The 24035-nt window shown below is 37.5% G+C and overlaps 1 protein-coding gene across 5 annotated transcripts in view; it reads right to left on the bottom strand.

Annotated features, from left to right (window-relative positions):
• The window catches only part of Ptprm (protein tyrosine phosphatase receptor type M), an 825932-nt gene that overhangs the window by 544840 nt on the left and 257057 nt on the right, over positions 1 to 24035 (bottom strand). For all 5 annotated transcript variants that reach the window (XM_076837052.2, XM_076837055.2, XM_076837053.2 and 2 more), the window contains exon 3: positions 2371 to 2642. In XM_076837052.2, coding sequence (XP_076693167.1) covers positions 2371 to 2642 — 272 coding nt within the window. The remainder of the gene's footprint in view (positions 1 to 2370; positions 2643 to 24035) is intronic.

Raw genomic sequence — 24035 nt, 5'->3', positions numbered from 1 at the left:
GGTGAGGAACAACCTGTAATCTGTTTCAGAAGGCAGAGAGAACATCCCAGAGTGGTATAAGAAGTTTCCTCCAGATGAACCTTATAATCACACTCAGCCTCTGAGCCTGACCCAACATGGAGAAACCTGCTAAAGACTCACACGGCCAACCCCTCCTGCCCCTGCTTGCTTTTAACCATATGAAGGAGGAAGCTTTGTACCAGAGACTATCTTTGTTAATTGTATTAACAATTGGTTACTAGTACATTTCTTATCAGAGGAAGGTATTCATTAAATAGAATATTTTCATTCTTATGGAAGAAATATGTTTTTCTCTTTTTTGTTGCATGAATAAAAACAGTACATGCACACTGGAGAAATTTATGGCAAATGACACAAAGGAAAAGAATCAAACCACAGTTTTTCCTCTAGTTAGGGAGAAATCGTGTTTGTATGTATTGATTTCAGAATATATATTTTTAAAAATATTTTTTTAGTTATAGATGAACACAATATCTTTATTTTATTAATTTATTTATTAACTTTTTAGAGAGAGAGAATTTTTTAATATTTATTTTTTAGTTTTCGGTGGACATAACATATTTATTTTATTTTTATGTGGTGCTGAGGATCGAACCCAATGCCTCATGCATGCAAGGCAAGTACTTACCAATAAGCTACAACCCCAGCCCTCAGGACGTATTTTGATCTTTATCACATATTTTTTAAAATTTAAGAGTACAGTTTAATATGTTGCTTTGTATCTGTTTTATCTATTTACACACAGGCCTAAATACATTACTAAATGCTTTTCCCTAACATTATTCTTAGTGTTTGCAAAATGAATTTTTGTATTGAGAGAGCATATATTAACAAATCCTTTATTATTGAAAATGATACTGTTTCTGTTTTTCATTATTATAAATAAACTGCTATGAATATCCTTGTAGTTAATTATTTGCAATCACTCTTCATTATGTTTTCAGGATAAATTCCTAATGTAGATTCCTAAATTAAGACATATCTAATTTTTTAACACTCTAAAACTTATTGCCAACGTGCACTTAAAAAACATTTTAACAATTTGCTTGTGTAATAACAGAGCTTTCACTATCTCTTCACTTCTACTGAAGAAACATTTAATTGTAATTTAATAAATACCAATAATTGCTGTAAGTAAAGGGAAATAAAGATAAACTAAGCAAGAAATTTACAGTCCACTTATTCCCATTATCAACCCCCAGGTAAGGATCTGGAATTGATAGATCCATGCTGATCAACACCAAATCTGTAGGATGTATTACTGGGTGCATTCCATGCCCATTCTGAAGACAAGGAGCCCTTGAAAAATCTAGTTTCCTGTCTCTGAGTCTAGCCAAGCACCTTAATTGAACATGAGAAATGATCTGAGACGTATGTTCCAGCTGACTCCTGAATGAGCCAAAGGAATTAAGAAAGAGAACAGCAAAATACCACAATCCTCTTCAGGCTGCCTCTTAGCTGGAAATCAATTGTGCATTCTTGATACCAAGCTATTTGTAAAAGATGCCATGGATAAAAGGTAAAAGCACCTCAAATGCCCACTGTCACTTATTTTTTGCCTTTAGTTGCACAGCAGGATGCTCTTGTGTGACAGTATCCCTGACAGAGGGATGTGACCTTAGATCACTGCTCTTAACTGCCCTGGACTTCCTGCCTGCATTACTTTAAAGGGCAATTCACTCAAAGTGGGCAACATGGTTCTCAAAAGAGTCTCCAAGGGCTGGGGTTGTGGCTCAGTGGTAGAGTGCTCGCCTAGCACATGTGAGGCACTAGGTTCAATCCTCAGCACCATTTGAAATAAATAAATAAAGGTATTATGTCATCTACAACTAAAAAAAAAAAAAAAAACTCCAAAATAACAGAACTTGGCAACAGCCCTCTGTGACAAGGACTTGGTCTCCACATGGCATTTTGTTCCCACTGCTTCCAGGGGTGGAAGAAGGAACCCGCACTTCACAGGCTGACCCCAACAAGGGCTCACTTCTTCGTGACTCATCCATTCCTGAGACCCATTCACAGGAGAGCCATCTTCCTTCAGACTCAAGCACTGTCTCCAGGGGTCAACATGGCTAACTCAAGATAGAAAGTAAACTATCCCTGCACATAGCACTGCTTGCCCTACTGAGGGATATTGCTTTGTTTGTGCATAAACAAATGTGAATTGGATTTTTATTCATTTCAAAAAGTCATAAGACATTTGTCACCAAATAGCATGGGTAACAATTACAGTGGTATTTTAAAAGGAACCCATTATTTATTTTACATTCTAATTATATTAATATAAAAACAATTCATATTCTTAGAAATTAGAGGATGCTTCAAAACATGAAATGGAAAGAAAACACATACCTGATAAAAGTTAGGCCAGAATGTACTAATGGCCAGTTCTGCTCTGTTCCATGTACGTGTTGGGTCTCCAGATATATTCCAGATAGGATTTCCCAAAGGTCCGTTATTGACTTTCACATAGACATTGAGTAACCCAGGAGCAGAATTACTCTTGCTGGATACAAAATAGTGAAAGTCAATGCAGTGGGTATCATTTTCCTTAAGCTGAGGTAAGAGCAGGTGAGCTCTCTGCCCCTCAGGTCTCCCAGATGCATTCACCAGCATGAAAGAGCCTGCAGAAACAAAATCAAGGGAGACTTACAATCTGAAACACTACTTGATGATCACCTCTGAGAATCTATCACCATTTACATGGGTGGATACTGCAATTCCATGTATCTTACTTAAACTTAAAGCCCCAGTTTCTTTCATACCTTTTTTTTATACACCATGTGCTCTTTCCTACTACCAATGTGTTCTCAAGGTCAGTGAATGGAAAATACTCAGGATGTTACTGCAGATAGTCTTGTAAATAACAGATATGCATGCAGCATAATGTCAGTAGACTTGCTTTGATCAACCTTGTACTCACTGACCACATTTATACCAACTAAAATTAAATTCCATACTATTAAAATTCAGGGTCTCAGTCACTCCAACCATTTTATATATTCTATGGTCACCTGTGAATACTTCCTACCAGGTTGGGCAGCAGCACAGATATAAAAAAATCCTCATCTTCTTATAATTTTCTATGAACAGCACTATTCTATAACTGTACCACCGTTTGGTAATTTTAACATCCTGAGATGACTTAGAAAGAGACAACAGGTCAGGTGCAGTGGCACACACCTCTAATCACAGCTACTCCAGAGACTGAGGAAAGAAGATCACAAATTAGAGACCCTATCTCACAATTAAAAGGGTTGGGAATGTAGCTCAGTGGTAAAGCATCCCTGAGCTCAATCCCAGTAAAACCAAAAAGAAAAAGAAAAATTAGTATAGTTTGTGGAATCCTACTTTATTGGCCCTATGATACTCCCTAATGTCCATGTAATATGATCCTTCTGCAGTTCAACACCACCACCCCTGTCACTGCTGTAACAGGTGACTTTTTGACAGTGGGGGCATTTGCCCAACAAGGTGTAGAACTGACCACACTGATGCATAATGGCCACCCCCAGAAGACGACCATTCCCAGAAGTCTCCATAAGCTCATGTACTTTGACATTCACACACTAACCTACCAATGAGTTCTTAACAGTTTCCAGATGGATCTATGCTTTCTATATACCCTGGCACTTGAGCGTTCCCTATATCTTGCTTCATCAGGAATGGTGCTTTTAAAACAGGAGCTTTATAAACCATATAAAATGTATAAAAGCAAATTATTCTTAAAAAAAAGAAAATAGGTCATAAGTCCTATTTCCTTTTAGCAGTAAGGCAAAATAATAATAGTCTAAGGAGGATCCCTACACTTGGAGCATAAAAATTAAAGAAAAAACAAAAACACCACCCAGGTGTTGATGGACTCCAAATATCTACTGGACAAGCAGGCTGCTGTCCCAACTGAATATTATTTTTAAAACTACCTCATTGTGAGTCATAGTGGTCAAGGTGGTGAGTGTAAGTATGTTTGTGTGTATATTTGTGTTAGTGCATTTCCACATAGCTATCACAATATAACATAACCAGACTAGAAAAAGTGTGTAGAATTTTTGGCTTATTCACCTGCAGTGATTTCCCTAATAGTAACACAAGATTACCTTTTCCAGAAAAATTATTATAAGGACCAAAAAAAAAGGTGATATTCTTTAGTTATTAATAGGCCTTAAACAAATGTTCTATAACGCCATGGTTAAGGCTGTATGGCTGTTATCATTGCACTGGGGTGAGCTAGTTTTAATGCCATTTACATACATAGGTATGGGGTCACAGAGAGATTAGGAAGCATTTTTCAGATGATTTTAAGGTGAGTTATTGGCAAAACCATGACTTTGAGTCTCTGAGCTTCCAGCCCATTTCTCACCCTACCACACTTCAGTAATTTCACGTGCCATTTAAACATACATTTTTAGAAAGAATCTCTTCACAACAGTGAAGGATAATTATAGTAGCTTTTTAAAAATGGGAGAATGATTCCAAAATGAACGTCAGGCCCATTAGAACACAGCTCAAAGGGAAGGGTTATGTATGGAATGTGTATTTCAGTAACAAGGAAGAACTTTAAAAGATATTTAAGAAACGATTAAGAGCCTGTAGTCCTTGCTACACAGGAGGCTGAGGCAGGAGGATTACTGGGGTCTAAGTGTTCAAGGTTAGCCTGAGCAACACAGTGACATCCAGGAAAAGGACAGATGGACAAATGGAAGAAAAGAGAAAGAGAATCACTGAAATGGTTTGGCTGTTACAATTTACAATTTAAAAGAAGGAGAAGAAAATCTTTGAAATATACAGGGCAGGTTATCCCCATCACAAATCCAAAGCAGGTCTTTGGTGTTTAACATGTGTTAAAGATTATATTTTACTGCTCTAGGTAAAATGTGAGCTGATTTATTGCACAATCTGTCATCTGGGTCTCTGTGATTTGTGAGGTAGTTACCATGTGCATTCCTACTGTTGGGGTTGTGGCACAACAGGACCTTGAGGCCACCTCTGAATCATCAAAACCTATAGTACTGCTACTCCATCAAGAGTATGCTTCCATCAATTAAACTTTGGCAACCCTGGGAGACAATCGGGGCAAGCTGCATAGGATGGCAAAAATATGCAGTGCCCATATTCAGGGAAAGAGGCTTGGATGAAATTCTGGATGGGGAAACTCTGTTCTCATGCTGCCATATGCTCTTCATGAAATTACCTGGGTTTCCAAAAGTACTGTTTTCCTAGTTTCACAGCCTGTCTTAAAATGCTTAAGCCACTGTGCTCCATTCTACCATAACATTCCCTTCTAGTCAGCTTTTTGAGTTATCCAAAGTAGACAGAGAACTTTATGTTTGAAGTCAAAGTGAAATTCAGGTAAAATCCAAGTTATAATTATAGCAGTCCTTTCTCATCTGCCATTTTTGTTTTCCATGTTTCAGTTACCAGTGGTCAACTATGATCACAAAATTAAAGATTTTAAAAATATAAATAATTCAAAAGTTTTAAACTGTGCACCATTCCAAGTAGCTTGATGGAATTCCATGCTGTCTGGCTCCTTTCCACCCAGGACATGCAGCATCCACTTGTGCAATGTATACACACTGTACATGCTACTTGCCCATTAGTCATTTAGAGCCATCTAGGTTACCAAAGGGACTACTGAACTATCAAAGTGTTTCTAGGGTTTGGTGCTATCCAAGATGTCAGGTATCCACTGTAGGTCCTTAGAACATGCCCCTGACCTAAAAGGGTAACTACTTAAGTGACCTTAATTTATACAGACATTTCTCCTTTTTTGTCACTGTCAGAATGCAATCTGTTTTACAACAAGGTATGCTTCTGTACTGCAGGTTAGCAAACAGGAATGGCTTCCTTAGAACACACAAGTCCCTTGAGTTCATGTGCAATTTTTTGAAAATGTAAAGTCTCTGGGGCATATTTTGTCTCCAATAAAGGAAAATCTTTATCAATCCATGATGGCATTTATACACTGCTAAGATATCCTGAAGATGTGCCTTCCCTTCCCTTAGACCAAGAGTGACAAGAAAAGTTCCTCAGTGAAGCTGCCCAGGAAACAGGAAGAACAACAGACAAGGAAACTGAAGCCCCCACTCACTCCCTTCTTCAGTTTGGAAAAAGAGAAAAATGATTAAGGATGAAGAAAAACTTTGGATCATATCTTTAAGTTTGGCAGAATATAGTCTCCATTAGAAGGAAAAGAATTTAAAACCTACAACAGACAGAAGGAAGGATCTGCAGACTATAGTTTACGGCTAAGAACAAGGTCCCTGGGATTCTGCTCAGATGAGCCAGCACTGTAATTAGAGATATCCCTATTTTATTTTATTTTTTTATTTCTCTATCTACAAAGCTGCTTGGTTTTGAGTTATCAACCCCAATTCAGGTTTCCTCCTGTTCTGTAATGTGTGATTCTGTGAAATTAGCGGGAGGTTTTCTAAGTACATATGTGTGGCATTGGTAGAAACACATATTCTCTGTGCGCTGTTCCTCTTCCACTTGTTCTGACCCTCAAGATGCAACACTGTTCTCTATGGTCCTAGCAAAGGTAACATTCTCCCAAATAGTTTGCAAACTAGCTACTACTGTGATCCCAACACACAGAAGTTTTTAGGGAAAAGTCTCCTTTTCCGAGCACTTTTCCTTGGGGTTTGCTCCCTGAATGATATTCTTTTTGCTTTGCAGACTCTACTATTAAGGATGAATGTAGATACAGTCCTTAGGACAAAGTTTCCCACAAGACAGAAGTTCAACAAATGCTGATGATCATCATTATGTTGATGTTGGATCCTCAAACCTTCTAAACACAGGCTTCTCTCCATCATCTGCAATTCTTTGTCATCTATTTCTCTGTTTCTCCCTGTCCACCTCCCAACTTACCTGTTCCTATCCTAGTTCATGGAAGTGGTAGTTTTTAAATTTCCTTTCTTTATAACAGGAATACTATCATTGCAATATTACAAAACCTTTAGTTTCATCTTGCACTTGAATTTGGGGGAAAAGGATGATATTATTGTAGTTTGCAGCTATCAGGACTTAATTCATAGCTTTAAAATACAGAAAGTGACATTTCCACACCCATGAGTATATCCTGATAGTGCTTGCTGCTATCATCCACTGAGTTTACAAAAGCAAGTGTGAACATTCATGTTTAGCAAAGTCTAGCAGCCCAGACCCTGCAGGAAAGTCACAGTTGTGTAGAAAGGAATTGCAGGAGGGAGGGAGAGGGACTGTTTAGTAGTGTGAATTTATTACTGATCTGCTATGAAAGTAAAGTCAACTCACCAACAAATGTTTAAAGACCTAAAGAATTCAAAACAATGATATTCAATTTTAAACCATTAAGTGTGGTTTTTAAACAATATCCCTATATGGCTGAATGTTTAATTTTCATCTTCTACTTCAATGTTTTGACTGCAAGGAGATACATTTTCAAAGAGTAATTGGGTCTCCCTCTGTAGTTATTTCCTTACCTTAATTTTCTCCCCCTACCAAAAGCACTACAACTGGGCAAAAAAATAAAAGCAATCATAATTCAAATTAGCATTGAAATTCTGTTTGTGTTCAGATAACAAAACACCCTTAAGTCACTAGTACATAAGTAGAGGATATAACATTGCAGGCAAATGAATGAAGCTCCAGTTGATGAAGCCAGCTTCAAAGGGGGCAGTCTTCAGATGCAGACTTCGAAGGTTTTTAAGAATAATTATTTTGGTTCCCCCCGAAGAGGAAAACTCTCTTCTGAGAACATGCAATGCTCGCGTTCTCCAATCTTTGGGTGAATTAAATTTAGCTTAATCATATCCATTGGCAAATGCTTTTGATTAGACTATCTTCCATCATTGTTTGTGACAGCAGTAATAACTACATACGATTAGTTATTCCTTTCTACCCCATCATTAAAATTTGCAATGGTGTGGTAGAAGCTCTAGATTTGGAAGCTGAGGAAACTGCATGATTTCTCAGCCTATGTTTGAGAACTATGCAAACGAAAGAGGAAGCATTTTCTGTTCTACAGCGTGAGTTATTTAATACTTGAGTTGATGGAGAAGCACCATGTTGTAAACTTTAAAGCCATTACAAAATCTACTTTTAAAAGCTTCTTAGTTCTAGAAAAAGCACACTGATCCTGGGTCTTTCCTTCCCTTTGGCCATTTTGCCTTCATTTTATCCTTTATGATAATGCCTTTGAATATGTGGATTTAGGATCCAAAAGCTCCATAAAATGTTTACAAGTTCTATCAATGTTAACATACACCTCGTCTCTAGTAGATGAGGCCATCTGGGCTTCTTCTAACCTATTCAGAAATAGCCAGTTATAACAATTTAGTTCACTAGAGCTGTGCTTCTCAAACCATATATGATGGGGCAGTTTTTTAGACAAATATCCAGTGCATCTCAGAACAGATTTAAGCAAAATGCCACAAACCATGAATTGCTTTTTTAAAAAAAGAAATAAAAACACACAAGACATAAGCCCAAAATTTGCTTTGATTCAGTGAAATGAACAGAAAATTACTCTCAAATTCCTATGAACATTTTCTAAGGATTTGCTGTTCATTTCAGTACTGGTCACAGACCAGGAACAAACAATGCATGGGCCAGCTTTGACCTGCACACAACAGCATAGCATTGGCTTCTATCAGAGCAAAACAGTAAGCAGAGAGAACCCTGGTACCCACATACATTGTCCCTCTTAGCTCCCTGGGATTGGCTTGAGTATGCTCCACACATATTAAATTCTGGATGCTCAAGTCCCTTATACAGAATGGCATAGTATTTGCATATAACCTAAGCCCACACTCCTGTATACTTTACAGCATGTCTAGATTACTTAAAATACCTAATGCAATGCAAATGTAAATAGCCATTATCCTGTAGGGTTCAGGCTAGTGACAAGAAAAAAATGTCTGTATATGCTTAGTACAGGTGTTATGTTTTTCAAATATTTTCAAATACCTTGATTCTCTGGATATGGAGTGGTCTACAGAGGTCCAACTATATACATTTTTCTTCAACGGTAGATGAGTGAAATTTAAAGCGAAAATGGGGGAGGGGATCTGCAGTTTCTTATACAAAGGTAATTAAAAGAAAAACCCTTTGAATATGAAAGAAAGTTATACAAGAAAAGTAGGAGGCTGTCAGGAAATCAAGTGAACAAAGACAAGACAGATATGATCATGGTGACTGAAAGGTCTCATTAGACTCTGTGAACAGAAAAGAACTGGCTTCAAGGCCAAGAGGAGACGCAGAGCTTGCAGCAGGCCACAGCCTAAGGAACTGCCACATATATCAGCAGAGCTGGAAGCCATGCACAGTGGTGTACACCTGTAGTCCAAGCTACCAGGAGGCTTATGCAGGAAGAAGGTTGGAGCCCAGGAGTTCTAGGATAGCCTGGGCACACAGTGAGGACACCTCAAAAAAAATATATTTAAGAGAAGAAATTGCTACCTAGTGCCTAGAGCAAGTGTCCTATATATTTGGCCTCAATAAATCTTCACCACAATTGAAGACGGAAAGGCACAGAGTAAATTTAGCAAAGGAGTCCAGAGAAGTATTTAGTAACAGAGCCAGGGGAATTCAAAGCTTTTCCCTTCAAGTTCCAAAGGCAATGCTTTAAACCCAATATTTTCTCAAATATTTTGACTGCAACTCATAGTACAAGATGTATTGTACATAGTGACCCAGTGTGTAAGTGGAACATCATGTGTCTATATGTATTTATGCCCACACACATGAAAACACAAAACTTACAGCAAAACGGGTGTCACTGTTTCTGACCATGTGTGCTTGTGCACTACACTCATATTTTCTATTCTCCTCTATTTCATTTTTCAAAATAAATAAATAAATTGATGCTGGCTATAACCCATAATTGGCTTCACACTCCATGAATGTTTTACAACTCACTGCACTTCCTCCCCAACAACCAAACCAAAGAGAAATACACTGTGCTCTGCTTCCTCAGAAAGAAAGCTTTTTATTATTTGTCCTTTAAAATTTGATCCCATCCCCCAAGAGTCAAACTACCAAGTTGTATTCCTCCTCCCACTCCGTCTGCCAGAGCTGGCAAGGCTCCAAAGAACATGTCTCCTCGGATGAGAGACTTCATGAAACTAGGAAACTAACTCAGGGAATAAAGCTCAAAGGGAGCAAAGCCTCTGTGGGGAGTGCCACCATCGCTTTACAAACACTTATTAACACCCATGCCAGCAGCTGAAGCCATCTCCACAGCCATAGTGATGTCCTGCAGACCAGATGTCATGCATCCTTCTTAAGCTATTGCTGCTTCTGTGCCCTTTTCAAAAATCCACCCTCCTGCAAACATGAAATACTTATTCACAGACACTAGGAAATAAAATGTGAAGAAAAACAATTCTTTCTTCTCCCAAATGATATGTCTCCTTTTCAACTTGCCCTCTCTTCTTGCCACATTCCTGATATGGTGATGAAACTACAGAAGCCCATGGAAAATTCTAACCCACTGCACGACATTCTCACACCTAAAGAGTCCAGTTTGTACACTCACTGGGAAAAAATCTGACAGGCACATTCTGGCAGGGAGATGCTTATAAGTCATGCCGGTTAATACACAGTATTCTACTCTCCTTGAGGGAATTCCACAGCAATCTATGTGCTTAGTATGTTTGGATCTGATATCACTCCAGAAGGCCCATGATTTAATGGCTTGGTTCCCAGCTTGGGGATATTTGGAAGTATGAAAACTTGAGGTAGAACCTAGAAAGAGGTACTTAGGTCTTTGGGGCAATGGTCACAAAGGAGACGTGAGACTAAGTCTCTTACTCTCTTTCTCTTTGGGCCATGGGACAAGACGTTCAGCGTAGTCACATGCTCCCCACCATGATGCACCTAAGGCAATTGGGCCAACAGATAATGGACAGAAACATCCAAAACTGTGAGTCAGCTGAACGTGGTAGCACACCCCTGTAATCCTAGCAACTCAGGAGGCTGAGGTAGAAGGATTGCAAGATGAAGGCCAGCTTCAGCAACATAGCAAGACCCTGTCTACCAAGAAAAAAAAAAAAAAAAAAGAACTGGGGAAAGTAGCTCAGTGACAAAGAGCCCCTGGATTCAATCCCCAGTATACCAAATAAATAAATAAATCTGTCATCTTTATAAGTTGATTGTCTCAGGTATTTACCATAGTAATTGAAAGCTGACTAGCACAGTATTCTCAAATAAATAGCATGGCTTATACACCTCAAATGTACATGCAACACTTGCTAAAAGACATTTATATTAAATACCTAAAACATATTTAATTGTCAGATTCACAGCACAATTGAATGCCTATTTATTATTATTCATAAAAGTACTGAGCTGACAGAAATATCTTTCCCCTTACCCAATCACTTTTAACTATGACAGGATTCATCTAAGCAACCAGTTTGTACTAGGCATTTTGAGAATTATAAACAAAACTTGAGCCTATTCCTCCAGCAAGGACTTCACAGCTTAGTTATAAACCTTTAAATGTTTTCTATTCAACACCAAGAAAATTTTAAAAGTCACAGAATTAACAAATCATGTTAACCAAGGTTGCTGAAATTTACATATAAACATGATAAAGTAGCAGGGTTGTCAACTGATCTTTGAAAGGAGTTTTGAGACAGAGTTATCTGAAGAGACAAAGAAGCTTCTAAGGAGACTCATGGGAAAGGGAAGAACCCCTGAGAATTCCATTTAGAGAAGTACTATGCTCTCCTTTTATAAGAGAAGCAAAGCTTTAATGAGAACTAAATTGTAATATAGTGTGTCATTCAAACAAATGGCTTCAGTAACTTAGCTGGAAAATACTAGGTGTGTGCTTTATAATTTATAAGTAAAAAAACAAACAGAGTAAAGCAAACACAACCTTTTAACTATCTGATGACGCTAATGACTATATCTTAGGAAATGAGCCACAAGTACAACAATCCAAGAGTGACAGGTAGGCTATTTAAAATGTTCTTAAGAGACTGCTTAATTTCCCATACTTCACGCTCTTTATTGATTGACATCTTTACAAATGAGTTCGTTTTTGTTCTAAATCTCAGAATGACACAAGCCATCACAATATAAGCTTCCACTTATTTCTTCCCCAAATTACTGTTGATTCAGAGATCATTTTTCCCCACATGTATATCTAGCGATAATCTACCAGCTAAACTATGACTTGCTTTAAGAAGAAATTATGCAGAGAGCTTCTATAGAAAATGCAGACCAAACTTAAATATTTTACAAGTGCATCATCTTTGACATTCTCAGCCTAATAAATGCCTGCTAGTGGTATTCAAAAGGAGCTAAATCTTCCTGTGTCACATAAAACAGTTCTCCAAAGGACTCTAAGGGTTCTATCAACATTCCTGATTGAAAGCTCCCCACATTCCTGAACAGGAAACCAAAGAACATTTCATTAGCTCAGCTGAGGTCAGAATTCAGGGACTTCAACTACTTGATCAGATGATGGAAAAAAGAAATTGTCTAAACTTAACAAGGTTAGTCAGCAGAGGAAATCAAACTGATGTCCACAGGAAACTGAAGGTACAAAATCAAATGGATGTTACCCAAACCATCTGGAACTTAAGGAATTTGTTAGATTAATTAATTGAAAGGTATATATGTATGAAAATTTCTCAATAAAACTTATTATTTCATATAACTAATTTGTGCTAATAATTATAATAAAAAGACACCAATAAATAATTAGCAAATTATATGAAAGAGCAATCTGCATTAGCAGAAATACAACTAGTGCTGAGATGCCTGGTAAAATATTTCTTTTCACCATTAAATCAAGATATTTAAATTAAACAAATGCCTGATATAATTTTCATCTGAATACATTTTTAAACATGTAAAAATTTCAGTATCAATGCTTGTGAGGTTCTGGTATAGCTCCTTCTTGGAAGAAGGAAGGTCAAATAAAATGTAATTTAATGCAGCATTCTAAAAGTACAGTCCACAAAGACAAAACTCACCTACAAAACTTAATAGCTCTGTGATGTTATGAAAATCACTCTCAACCTGAGTCAACTCCTCTATAAAATCAGAAAAGAGCAGTGCACACTTGGAAAGACATGGAGTAAGGCAAGCAAAACATCCATCACCATGGTGCACAAGACTGGGAAGGGTCCCTGAGTTTGGTGATAAAAACTGGACTCTGTAGCTAAATCATCTGTATTTGGACCTTGACTCAGTCACTCACCATGTTCCCTAGAAGTTAACTAGCTTCTCTATGTCTTCTTTTCCTATACATGACATGGGGAAAAGATTGTACCCATTTCAAAGAGTGTGTTTAGTAAATCAAATGAGATAATTTCTGTAAAATGTTTCTGAAAAACAGTGCCTGGAACAAAGTAGAGATATACCAAACTTTGGCCTTGGTCCTGGATTTTATTCAAATGTATGTGAATTTTACCTAGGAAGATGGCATAGCTGAATGTCTATTTAAAGGTAATAGTTGGCATCCTTAACTTACAGGTATTGATGATCATGTGATTATATTAGTTACTGTCATCCATATTTATTCAGTCTAGCAAAGTCAGAAATACAAACCAGGTATGCTAGTTGGACTTACCTTTAATAGCTAAATATTATTTTTCAAGTATAATCACTCTAGATATAAACTTGGAGGAAAAAATCTAATGTGATTTAAATGATGAAATATTACCAACTCTGTTTGCTTTTAAATGTATTTTTATTACAATAGTCAAATGTTATAATAATTAATGGTGATTGTGACATTTTTAGTTTTATTTAAAGAACTATTTATTAATAACTTTCAAATGATGCAATAGGTTAATAGTGAATACATTAACTGTTAATAAAAAGAGCAATAATAGCTAAAAATTATATGAATTTTTGATACCTGAAAAGCATTCTTCTAAGCATGTTATATATATGAGCTTTTTTAATCCTTACAAACTTGAACTCTTAAGAAATAGAGAGTTAAGTCACTTGATCAAGATCGTTCATGTAATAAGGGGTACAGCTGGAATTTGAACCTTGGGAGACTGTCTACACTAAAGTCTGTTCTCTGAAGCATGATACTGTCTGCTCTCAGATTAAGATCAAGAGCAACCCACTAGTTAAACAACTTTGGGAAGAACACCAGATCCTCTTGAGTAAATTCATAAACAAAGCATATTTACGATAAATGAACCTAAGGTAACTAAGAAAGGAAAACACATGAGCATGATGAGAGTTTGGAGGATAGGAAATCTTTTGGGGTGGAGATGAGTCTCCCCAGCCAGGACCCTACTGACCTGACAGCTAGCTGCCAGTACATGAGTGAACCCAGTCAAGATTAGTCATGTGGCCCCCAGCCCCAACAGCTGGTGGCTAGAATTGTCAAGTATGGGGGTTGTTATAAAATGCCAAGCTAGGGATCTAGATTGCAAGTTTATGAGGTTCACAGAACCACATGCTCTTCCCATGTGTATTCTGAAACTTTTAACAAAGTTTTAAATGATAATAAAAAAGTTTTTATAAAAAGCTAACATCTGAATTGTGGATCACATAATATCACTGAAAGTACATTATAGGAAATTAAAAAGTCTCCTCTACATCATTCAATTGGGTGTGTAATTCAAAAACAATCAAATATTTGGGAATTTCATTTGATATAAGTTGATGTTTTTAAAATCACTTCATAAGTTGATGTTTTTAAAATCACTTCATAGTGCGTTTCTATCTATACATACTATATGAATTACACACACACACATGCTCACTCACATGCATGCACACACTCTTACAAAAAAAAACACAGGAGAAATTTTAAAAAGGAAGAGGGAGAAAGAAAGAATGAATCATGCAAATAAATTTACTGAAAAAAAAGTAATTATGGTAAACCTTGCAGTATTTTTGGCAAGAATGGTGCACATTCATTAGTACCTACAGTATCCTGGGATATACCATAACATATTTGATCATTTATGCATTGTTAGATATTTTACTTATTTGTGAGGAAATTCTCAATGAAGCTTTTGGTTTCCTCTTTCTCCTAATGTTTTCAACCTGTAGACGGTATAGGTTAATTAAAATGGTTTAATTAACTGTTTCTTGATTTTTATCCATCTTGATGTATGACACAGAAACACATTTAGGTATAAATAGCCAAATGTTATAATAATTAATGGTGATGGTGACATTTCTTTCCCTTTACCTAAGCTTGGTCGGAAGGAAAGTTTACCTTCAACTTTCCTGAGTTTCACTAGATTTTAGGTTTTTCCCCCCTCAGAACTCAGGATAATTTCTTACATTTCTAATCAAAGCTAAGGTTTTAAAATTCATTTTCTCAGAGTCCTAAAGAATTGGGTTTTTCACCCTGTCTCTAGAATATTTTATTTTATTTTAGGTAAATTTCACATAGCACACATTTTAACCACTTTAAATATTCACTTTTATTACTTTTCCTTCAAAGTGTGCTCACTTGATGATGAACTGATCCACTTACAAGGGAAATAACTATGCTTGGAAAATTCTATACACTAGCTCTATTACTACAGCAAAGAACTAGATAGCCAAATATTAGACATCTTTAAAAATTGTTTTCTATTCACAAATAGGTCCAATTCATTCTTTTCCTGTGTTTAACTGTTTTCTTCATTAAAAAATATCAAAATGCCATTTGCTATTGTAAAATATCAAACAATAAAATATTTCAAAGAAAAATAGCCATTCTTGTCACTCAAAGGCCTACAATCTTATTCCACCCAAGGTTCTTCCTTGAAAACCCTTCCCTGTATATATAAACCTACCGTCACATAGAGGAAGTCTATGTTATAATAATTAATGGTGATGGTGACATTTCTTTCCCTTTACATAGATGGAAGGAAAGTTTACCTCCTTTTTTTTAAAGCCTTTTCTTATTTTTTTATATCTTTGTTTTATTTATTTATTTTTAATGTGGTGCTGAGGATCGAACCCAGTACTTCATATATGTGAGGCAAGCACTCAACCACTGAGCTTACAACCCCAGCCCAAGCCTTTTCCTATTTTTTAAAAAGAATAATAAGTTGGTACATTCCTCTGCAGCTTGTTTTGTCCCTTTAACAATAATATGTCATGGAAAACTCCTCAAGCCAACATGGACACACAAATTTAACTGGACATTTTTAATACCTCTACTACAAAGTATACTTCAATAAATATCCATATGAACATACTGATATTTTTATTTCTATACAAAAGAGTCCTATAAGTCAGGTTTCTGGTTAATAGGCACACTCACACACACACATTTTTAAAATTTTTTTTAAAAATTTTTGATGGTACCATGGATTAAACCCAGGGACACTTAACTACTGAGCCACATCCCCAGTCATTTTTTTTATGTTTAATTTTGAGATAGGGTCTCCTAAGTTGTTTAGAGCCTCACTGCTTCACTAAATTGCTGAAGCTGGCTTTGAACTGTGTTCCTCCTACCTCAACCTCCCAAGCAACTAGGATTATAGGAATGCTTCACAATGCCCATCAATTATATGTAATCTTAATTTTACAATGTTTTTTATTTGATTGTTTATTATTTGATAAACAATTGCTCCAGACATAAAAATAGCAATTTCTTGCTTATTAATGACACAATCAGTGGTTTATTTCACAATGTTCCCAATACTTCAGAGAACAGAAAGGGCCCAGGGGGCAGGGTCTGAGCCCAAAAGCAGCTGTCTGCTGGCCTTCTCTATTCTGAGAAAGCATCTTGACTCTCATTGTCAATATAGTTGATGCTGTTGTTGGGTAGCATTGATTCAGGCTTCACTATGAACCATTCACTCTAAGAAGCACTTTACATCTATTCTTTCATTCATTCCTTTCAATAACCCATTCAGAGGAGCATTATTATCATTTTATATTCAAAAGGATTGAAAAAAATATTCCCCAAGGTCAAACAGAAAACCAGGATTTCAATGTAGTTGGTGTGCTTCTAGGGCTGATGTTTTAACCCAACATATATAATCAAGATTTCATGGTGCATTTCAGAGTCAGATAAACAAATATTTGTGGCATATGTTTTCTGGATAAAATTGAAAATGGAAAAACAAAACAATGCACTAGAAACTATTAGGGTCATCTTCAGTTTTTGAATTAGAACACCCAGAAGTAAAACTAGTGGATTCTCAGATCACATGGGCTATTCTTTTATTTAAAAAAAAAATTAAAACCTACTATGTTTACAATGACAGTATGAAGCCAAAATTTTTTCTATTCTCTCTCAAGTAAACAAAAAGACTAATGACAGAATGCAAGATGAAAAGATGAGAATAAAATCTATTTCTTTAAAAACTACCAACGTTCACTAAAAAACATAAATTTAATATAAGATATTTAATACAGTAAATAATTAAATTGTTTCTGGGTCTCTTCAGAAGCCCAGAGGATACTGTTCGTTCTTGTTGTTTCCTAAAGCAATAAAATGATACCATAACAATCATATGGTTTTAGCTAAAAATGTACTTTAGGTCAAATTATTCAAAACAGATGTCCAATTCCCTTGGCTTACACAACCCTGGTGAAGACAAACATTATCTACTAAGTGCTAAAAAAGTGTAAGGATCCGAATTTATTTGTGATGAGTCACAGAAGCATTAGATGCCAAGCACACTCCACCTTCTACCTTACAAGAGTCCTCCACTCACAGGTTTGTCAAGAGTCAGGAGGAGGCTGGACACAGTGGTGCATGTCTGTAATCCCAGAGTCTTGGGAGGCTGAGGCAGGCAGATTGCAAATTCAAAGCTAGCCTCAGCAACTTAGTGAGACCCTAAACAACTTAGTGAGAACCTGTCTCAAAAAAAAGGGGGGGGGGGCTGGGGATGTGGCTCAGTGGTTAAGCGCCCCTTGGTTCAATCCCTGGTGGGGTGGGGGGGTCATCCCCAAGGTTAATCATTATACAAACTACATTTCTTTGTAGCTGATAATGAAATGGGAAGAAACATGTATGAATTAAAAATATTGATGATCCTGGATACTTAGCTTAATTTCTCTTTCATTTAACCAATGTTTGTGAATAATTCATACAAGGAATTGCCCTTAATCCAAGTGGAGAATCATATCATATACACATAAACTGCAAAGCAATATGAGTAAACATGCTCAATAGGATCATGCTTCCCTGTTAACATACAGGGAAAATAAAAGACTGGAATAGTAGAATTAAATTTATGATAATAACACTGGTGATGTGGGAAAGGAGAAAAGAGATATTTTGAGTTATAATCAATGGATTTTAGATCTGAGGATGGAGAGCTAATTGCACCCCAAATGATTCTTGGCCCAAATGATAAAGAAGAATGGGGATTTCATATTATGGCAAGAAATAAATTTTCTGACAGAAAGCAAACTTATAAATTACACTTCTCTGTCTCCAGGCTTTCATGTTATCTGGGATACAGCATGCACTCAATTAGTTGTTGAATTAACTTCCATAATTCATTATGAACAAGAAATGGCAATTGATGGGTTTTAAAATCGCATTATGTATCTTGTTAGTAGAAACTTTAATTATTTTTCTTTATCATTCTTTAACTACAGTAGAAAGAAGAACAAACTTCACATGTTTCACAAGTTCCTCTACAATATATTGCAAGCCTTTCAAGGTCTTACCAGATGACAACTGCAACCTCATCTTCATTCACTCCTTAAATATACACCCAGGGCTTTAGCAATCCCTGTGTACTGGGCACTGTGGAATGCACCCTGCTTTCAAAGCTGAGGATGCCTCCAGCCCTATTCTTAAGCCAAGTAGAGCAGGGAGATGATGGTAGGCAATGCAGGGAGCAGGGACAGCACCATGCCCACAGAACAGGGGCACCAAAGGTAGTCCAGGAGGTGGGGTGCCATGATGGATCCTCAGGAGAAGGCATCCCTGAGTCTCATGCATGGTCAGAGGCAGAAGGAGAATGAACTGAGGACTCAGCCTTTGTTCTTTTCTACAAACATTTGTGAGGCCCTGAAAGGTAAACAGACATTGATACTGACATGAGGAAGAAATATCCATGGCTCTTCAGATGCTACCAGTGTAACAGGGTAAGGAATCACATAATCCAATAATTACCACACAAAGTTTTAAGTGTTCTGGTACAGACAGATGCAGAGCCCTAAGTTGGGAGAGAGAAAAGGGTGGCTAATGCAATTTTAGGATTATTGTCAGGGTAAATTAAAAAGTAATCTGGACCACACTAAAAAGGTTTAAAGTACACACAAATATAAATAATGATCATCATTTTCTGGGAGGCTGGAAGGACGCTTGAGATTCATTTTATTGGCTGTGCAAACTTCAGGAGGGTTGACCCAGCACACAAGAGCTGAAATCAAGATGTGAGTGAGCCCAGGTGGGTAGCACTGCCACAGTTGTTTCAGGAAGCACAGTACGGTTTTCCAGGAAAGCCACTGGGCTCTTCCAAAAGTAATAGCAGTTCACATTAAAACACTTTGTTCTTTATAGCTCAATGCTGTGGTTTAAAAAAAACTTTCATGAGTGCCGTTGCTGCTTTAAGTGGTATTTCAGGGAGTGGAACTCCTGCCTTCACACAAACAGGTCAAATACTTCAAGCTCCCCATTAATGTGAGGGGCTTGAAAGCTACTTTACTCCTGTGGGAGTTGCTCTGCCAGAGACCAGGTGTTTGTAAGAGCATTTTAGAAAGCATCTTTAGAGCTTTTCATTAGGCAGAATTGCTTCCACAGAAGTCTATACAAGGCTCAGAGGACAAAAGTGAGCCAAAGGCCAGGAATATGTACAAGCTGCTCAGAAAAAATAAAACCCTTAAATGGTTTTATAATATTCTGAATAAAAAAAGGATTATGTTGGTTTCATATTTAAAATGGTCTATCAGATGTTATATTGACTGGTAAGTAATGAAGAGAGGGAAGGATAGGGTATTATTGACTGAGAATTAATTATCTATCAGCTACAAAGTCCTGGAGAGTAAGCTTCAGATAAAACAGATATCATCAAATCCAAGCATTTATTCAGGGGACTCTGGGCCTGAACTCAACCACAGGCACAAAAGTCATGTTGTCTGGCTTTTGCATCTTCAGAAATTCACAAGAAAGGAAGAAACTGCTAATGCAGTGAGAAAACTGAGGGAAGACACCAGGAAATACGCTAAACAGCCACAGGTAGTCCATGTACATGCAGCCCCATGGAAGCCATGAATGAAGCCAGATTTAAAGATAGGTAGTTAGTGTAGTTAGGTAATTCGAGTAAAATCAAGAATGAAGGCCATAATGAGAATGGAGTCCAGGAAAGGGGGGAATTGAAAATGTCCCCAAGGCCCAGAGCCCATCCCAAGGAAATGTTAATGAACCTGCTCCAGCAAACAAGGAGATGCTAATCCAAAAGCCTTCCCTGCCCAGATTACTCCTTCAGCCCACCTGTCCCCCACCCTTTGGGACTTCCCACCTACATTCCATCACTGCAAGATAACAGAACCAAGGACAGGAATGTGGGAAAGCTGAAAGAAGACCTTAGCAATAAAAGAGGGAAGATCTTGCCCTTCCATGGATTCCACCTCTTGGGTCCCCTTCTTCCTCCGGGGAGAAGTCTTTTCTGCTGTCCTTAATAAAGCTTTTACTTTCTACTCTAAACTTGCTTCAGTGTGCTTTTCTGGTGTTATACTTCAGCATCTGGGAAGCAAGGACTCGTCACCGGTAAACAGCGGTAACATGAACATAAGCAAGTGGCAGGGCTGAAGAGCCTTTGTGATCTCAGTGAAACCATTAACGTACTGCAGACAGCTTAATTTATACTCAGTGAGACCAAGAGGTGCCTGAAAGGGTTCAGAATACCTGTCACCTATAGGCAGGAAAATAAGTCCAGGCGCCAAAGAGTGACCAACTGTTTACCACCTTGAAAATTCTGCTCCCTAGAAATACTTCATCTGCCCCAAACTAAGACAGTCACATGATACTACAACTTCAGTTTCAGTTTCATTACCTGATAAAGTCCCCAAAATTAAATTGCACAAGGCCCAATCTGTAGCCCAAGGGATGACATCAGGGCCCTTAGCTCTAAGATATTCCTGTCTTTATTAAGATACTCATTCTCTCACACACACACCTATATCAAAAAAATCTTTATCTGACTATTTCCCCTAATCAAGAAAGTTGTGCAAGATTATAAAAGATAGACGGCTTTACCATTTAGATTGTCTGTAGATCTTGATGCCTAGCTATGTTGTCACTCTACCCAGACTGGATCCTCAGAAGGAGAATCAACTTAAATGTCAACATTTGAGTGAGCTTTTCTGAAGTCTTCAAAGTCTGACAGTTTTCAGATTTGTTTTGGGTATATTTGGTAGTTTTTAGGCTCATTTCAATTTACACAAAATAAGCTGTATAAAATTCTGATTAGGTACAAGTATAAATATTTTAAAATATTACACTGTCACTTGCAAAACCCTGCTGCAATAAGCCAGATGCATTCAAATATTAAATACGTGAAAATCCGCAGTGAGTAATTGTTGGCCTCACTTAGTTTTCATATTACTATAAATACTGAGTATGTTTCATTTTAATCATTATTCTGTTTACTTTACAAGCAGAAACTTAGAAGCACAAAGCGTAATTTTTAGAGGATTTAGAGAACTGCAAAGCTCCAGTTTAGGAATAAAGAAAACAAACTTTCAGGGTATACAAGAGACACTGAGAAATCATACATTCAGTCATGCAGAACACATTTATTAATGATCTAGACACTGAACTAAGAGCCCAGAGGCCAGAATTCAAAGATGAAGAGGACACAGAGGAGGGCTTCAGGAAGCTCACAGGCTCATCCAACAAGGCAATGCAGCCTTGTTTAACATACAAGAACACAGCTGGATGGTAGGATGCAGAGCGGGAACACAAAAGAGGGGGCAATGAAGGAAAGGTGCAGGAGGGATCGCAGCAGAAATGGTTTATTTCTTAGAGGGAAACTATTTAAAAGATGCATTGCCACTCATGCCACAGAATAACTGGGATAAGGGTCCAAAGAGGAAGCCACCAAAATAACTGGCTTTGAAATAGGAAGGGCAGAAAGAAGAAGGTAGAAGAAAGCCTGGAAAAGAAAGACTGGAAGGTGAGGCAGCATACTGAGTGGGCCTCCACCAAGCTCCAGAACTTCACAATCCCTGTGGTTGCTACAAACCACACATCCTGTGTGTGACAACATTGTATATCTGTTATATATATCTAAGATAATTTCCTTGCATATTGCATAAGTCTTTCTTACAGTGTTTTTGCCAAATACAAATATTTCAGAGGGACAAGATGTACAAAAAAAAAATGATGAGGAAAGGCCGAAAAGATGATACCCCAGGCTGGAAAGACTAATAAGTCAACTCTAGGACTGTAGCAGTTGGGTTCCCGAGTATCACACGCCAGCAGGGACTTTTCTTGGAATGAGAGAGTGAACATGACCGGTCCCCACTCTGCCCTCACTGAGCATATAAATCTCTCTATGTACATGAATCAGTTTTTTTCTCCCCCCAACTAAAATAATGAAAACAAAGAAATCTTATAGGAACACAATTCAATAAGGATCAGAAAATTCTCCATGAATTCACTCAAATGGGAATCTCAAATCTACTAGCCCTTCAGCTGCAATTTTCCCTGAGTTCCATGGTAAGGGAGGCCACAGAAAAGACTTCCTGGCTTACACGTGAATGGAAATTAGGAGGCAAGAATAAGGGGCACAGGGTTGTGAGACAAAGTAGGAGGGTAAATAGAAGTGGGTTAGTTACTGACCTGGTCACAATTTTTATAAGTACAGCCAATGGAAGCACAGTAGTCCCCTGTTATTCTCAGGAGAAATACTAATACCTAGAATAAACACCTGAAATCTCAAACAATATCTGTTTTAGTTTATTTTCTGTTGTCATAACCTAAAACCGGAGGATTTATACTTTATAAAGAAAAATTATCTATCAGCTTGCAGATCTGGAGGTACGAGTGCATGGTGCCAGCTATAGTTTGGGCTTTCTGGCTATACCACAACATGGCAGATAACAAATTATGGGAGCATGTCTAAGAAGGGCAGATCATATGGCAAGACAGCAAACAAAAGGGATTCAGGAAGCAGCTTGCTCTTTTTACTCACTATATCATAGGAGTTAATGAGGGTTCTGTGACAACTATATTAACTCCTTCTGAGGGCAGCACCCTAAATGACCTTACCACCTTCTGCTAGACCACACTTCTTAAAGGTTCTAAACCTCAATATCGCCACTCTAGGGACCAAGCTTCTAGCATATGAAGCTTTGGGAGACAAACCATAGCAGTACCAACTCCAAAATGCACTATATTTTCCCCTATGCATGCATACCTATGATAAAGTTTAATTTATAAATTATATACAGCAAAATATTAACAATAATAAAATGGAAAAATTATAATAATATACCACAATACAAGCTATTTAAAACTTGCAATTTACTTACTTCTGAAATGAACTACTTATTTATGATATTTTCTTTTCAGACCTGAGTTAACTGGGAGTAACAGAAACCTGAGAAAGTAAAGTCACAAATAAGGGGGTGCTGAAATAGTTATAAAACTCCTGAAACATTGTTTGCAGAACATTCTACATTGGGGGAAGAGATTATTATTCACAAGCTCTCTCGTCTCTAATGGTCATTTCCCTTGTAAAGCACCAGTATCTTATTTCTCATCTGTACCCTGATCCCTCTGAAGGCCAACCTAGAAACATGAGTCCCCCATAGGAGTGGCATTATGCTGGGTAGGCCAGGGAACTCAGAGACACCAGGGGGCACACTTGGGCCAAGGGGGTAAAGAGGTACTGAATCTCAGAAGCTCAAACAAACCCTAGGGAGCCAGGTGAGAATGCTGCTTTGCTGTTTCTAGGCCACAATCAACATCAGAATTGGGGACATAATAGTGCACCTGGCCAGTCCAGCAGAGGTACCATGAAAGTCAGGGTAGAAGCCTGACTTCTATGTCTAAAGAACATGATTGGCATCAGGGAATCTCGCTGGAGGAACATCAGCACAATGTTAATATACATATTACATATCCCATGATA

This window comes from Callospermophilus lateralis, chromosome 17 (genome assembly GCF_048772815.1).
Source record: "Callospermophilus lateralis isolate mCalLat2 chromosome 17, mCalLat2.hap1, whole genome shotgun sequence".
Taxonomy (NCBI): Eukaryota; Metazoa; Chordata; class Mammalia; order Rodentia; family Sciuridae; genus Callospermophilus; species Callospermophilus lateralis.
The sequence above is the reverse complement of the archived record's forward strand: the minus strand, read 5'-3'. Positions and strand labels throughout refer to the sequence as shown.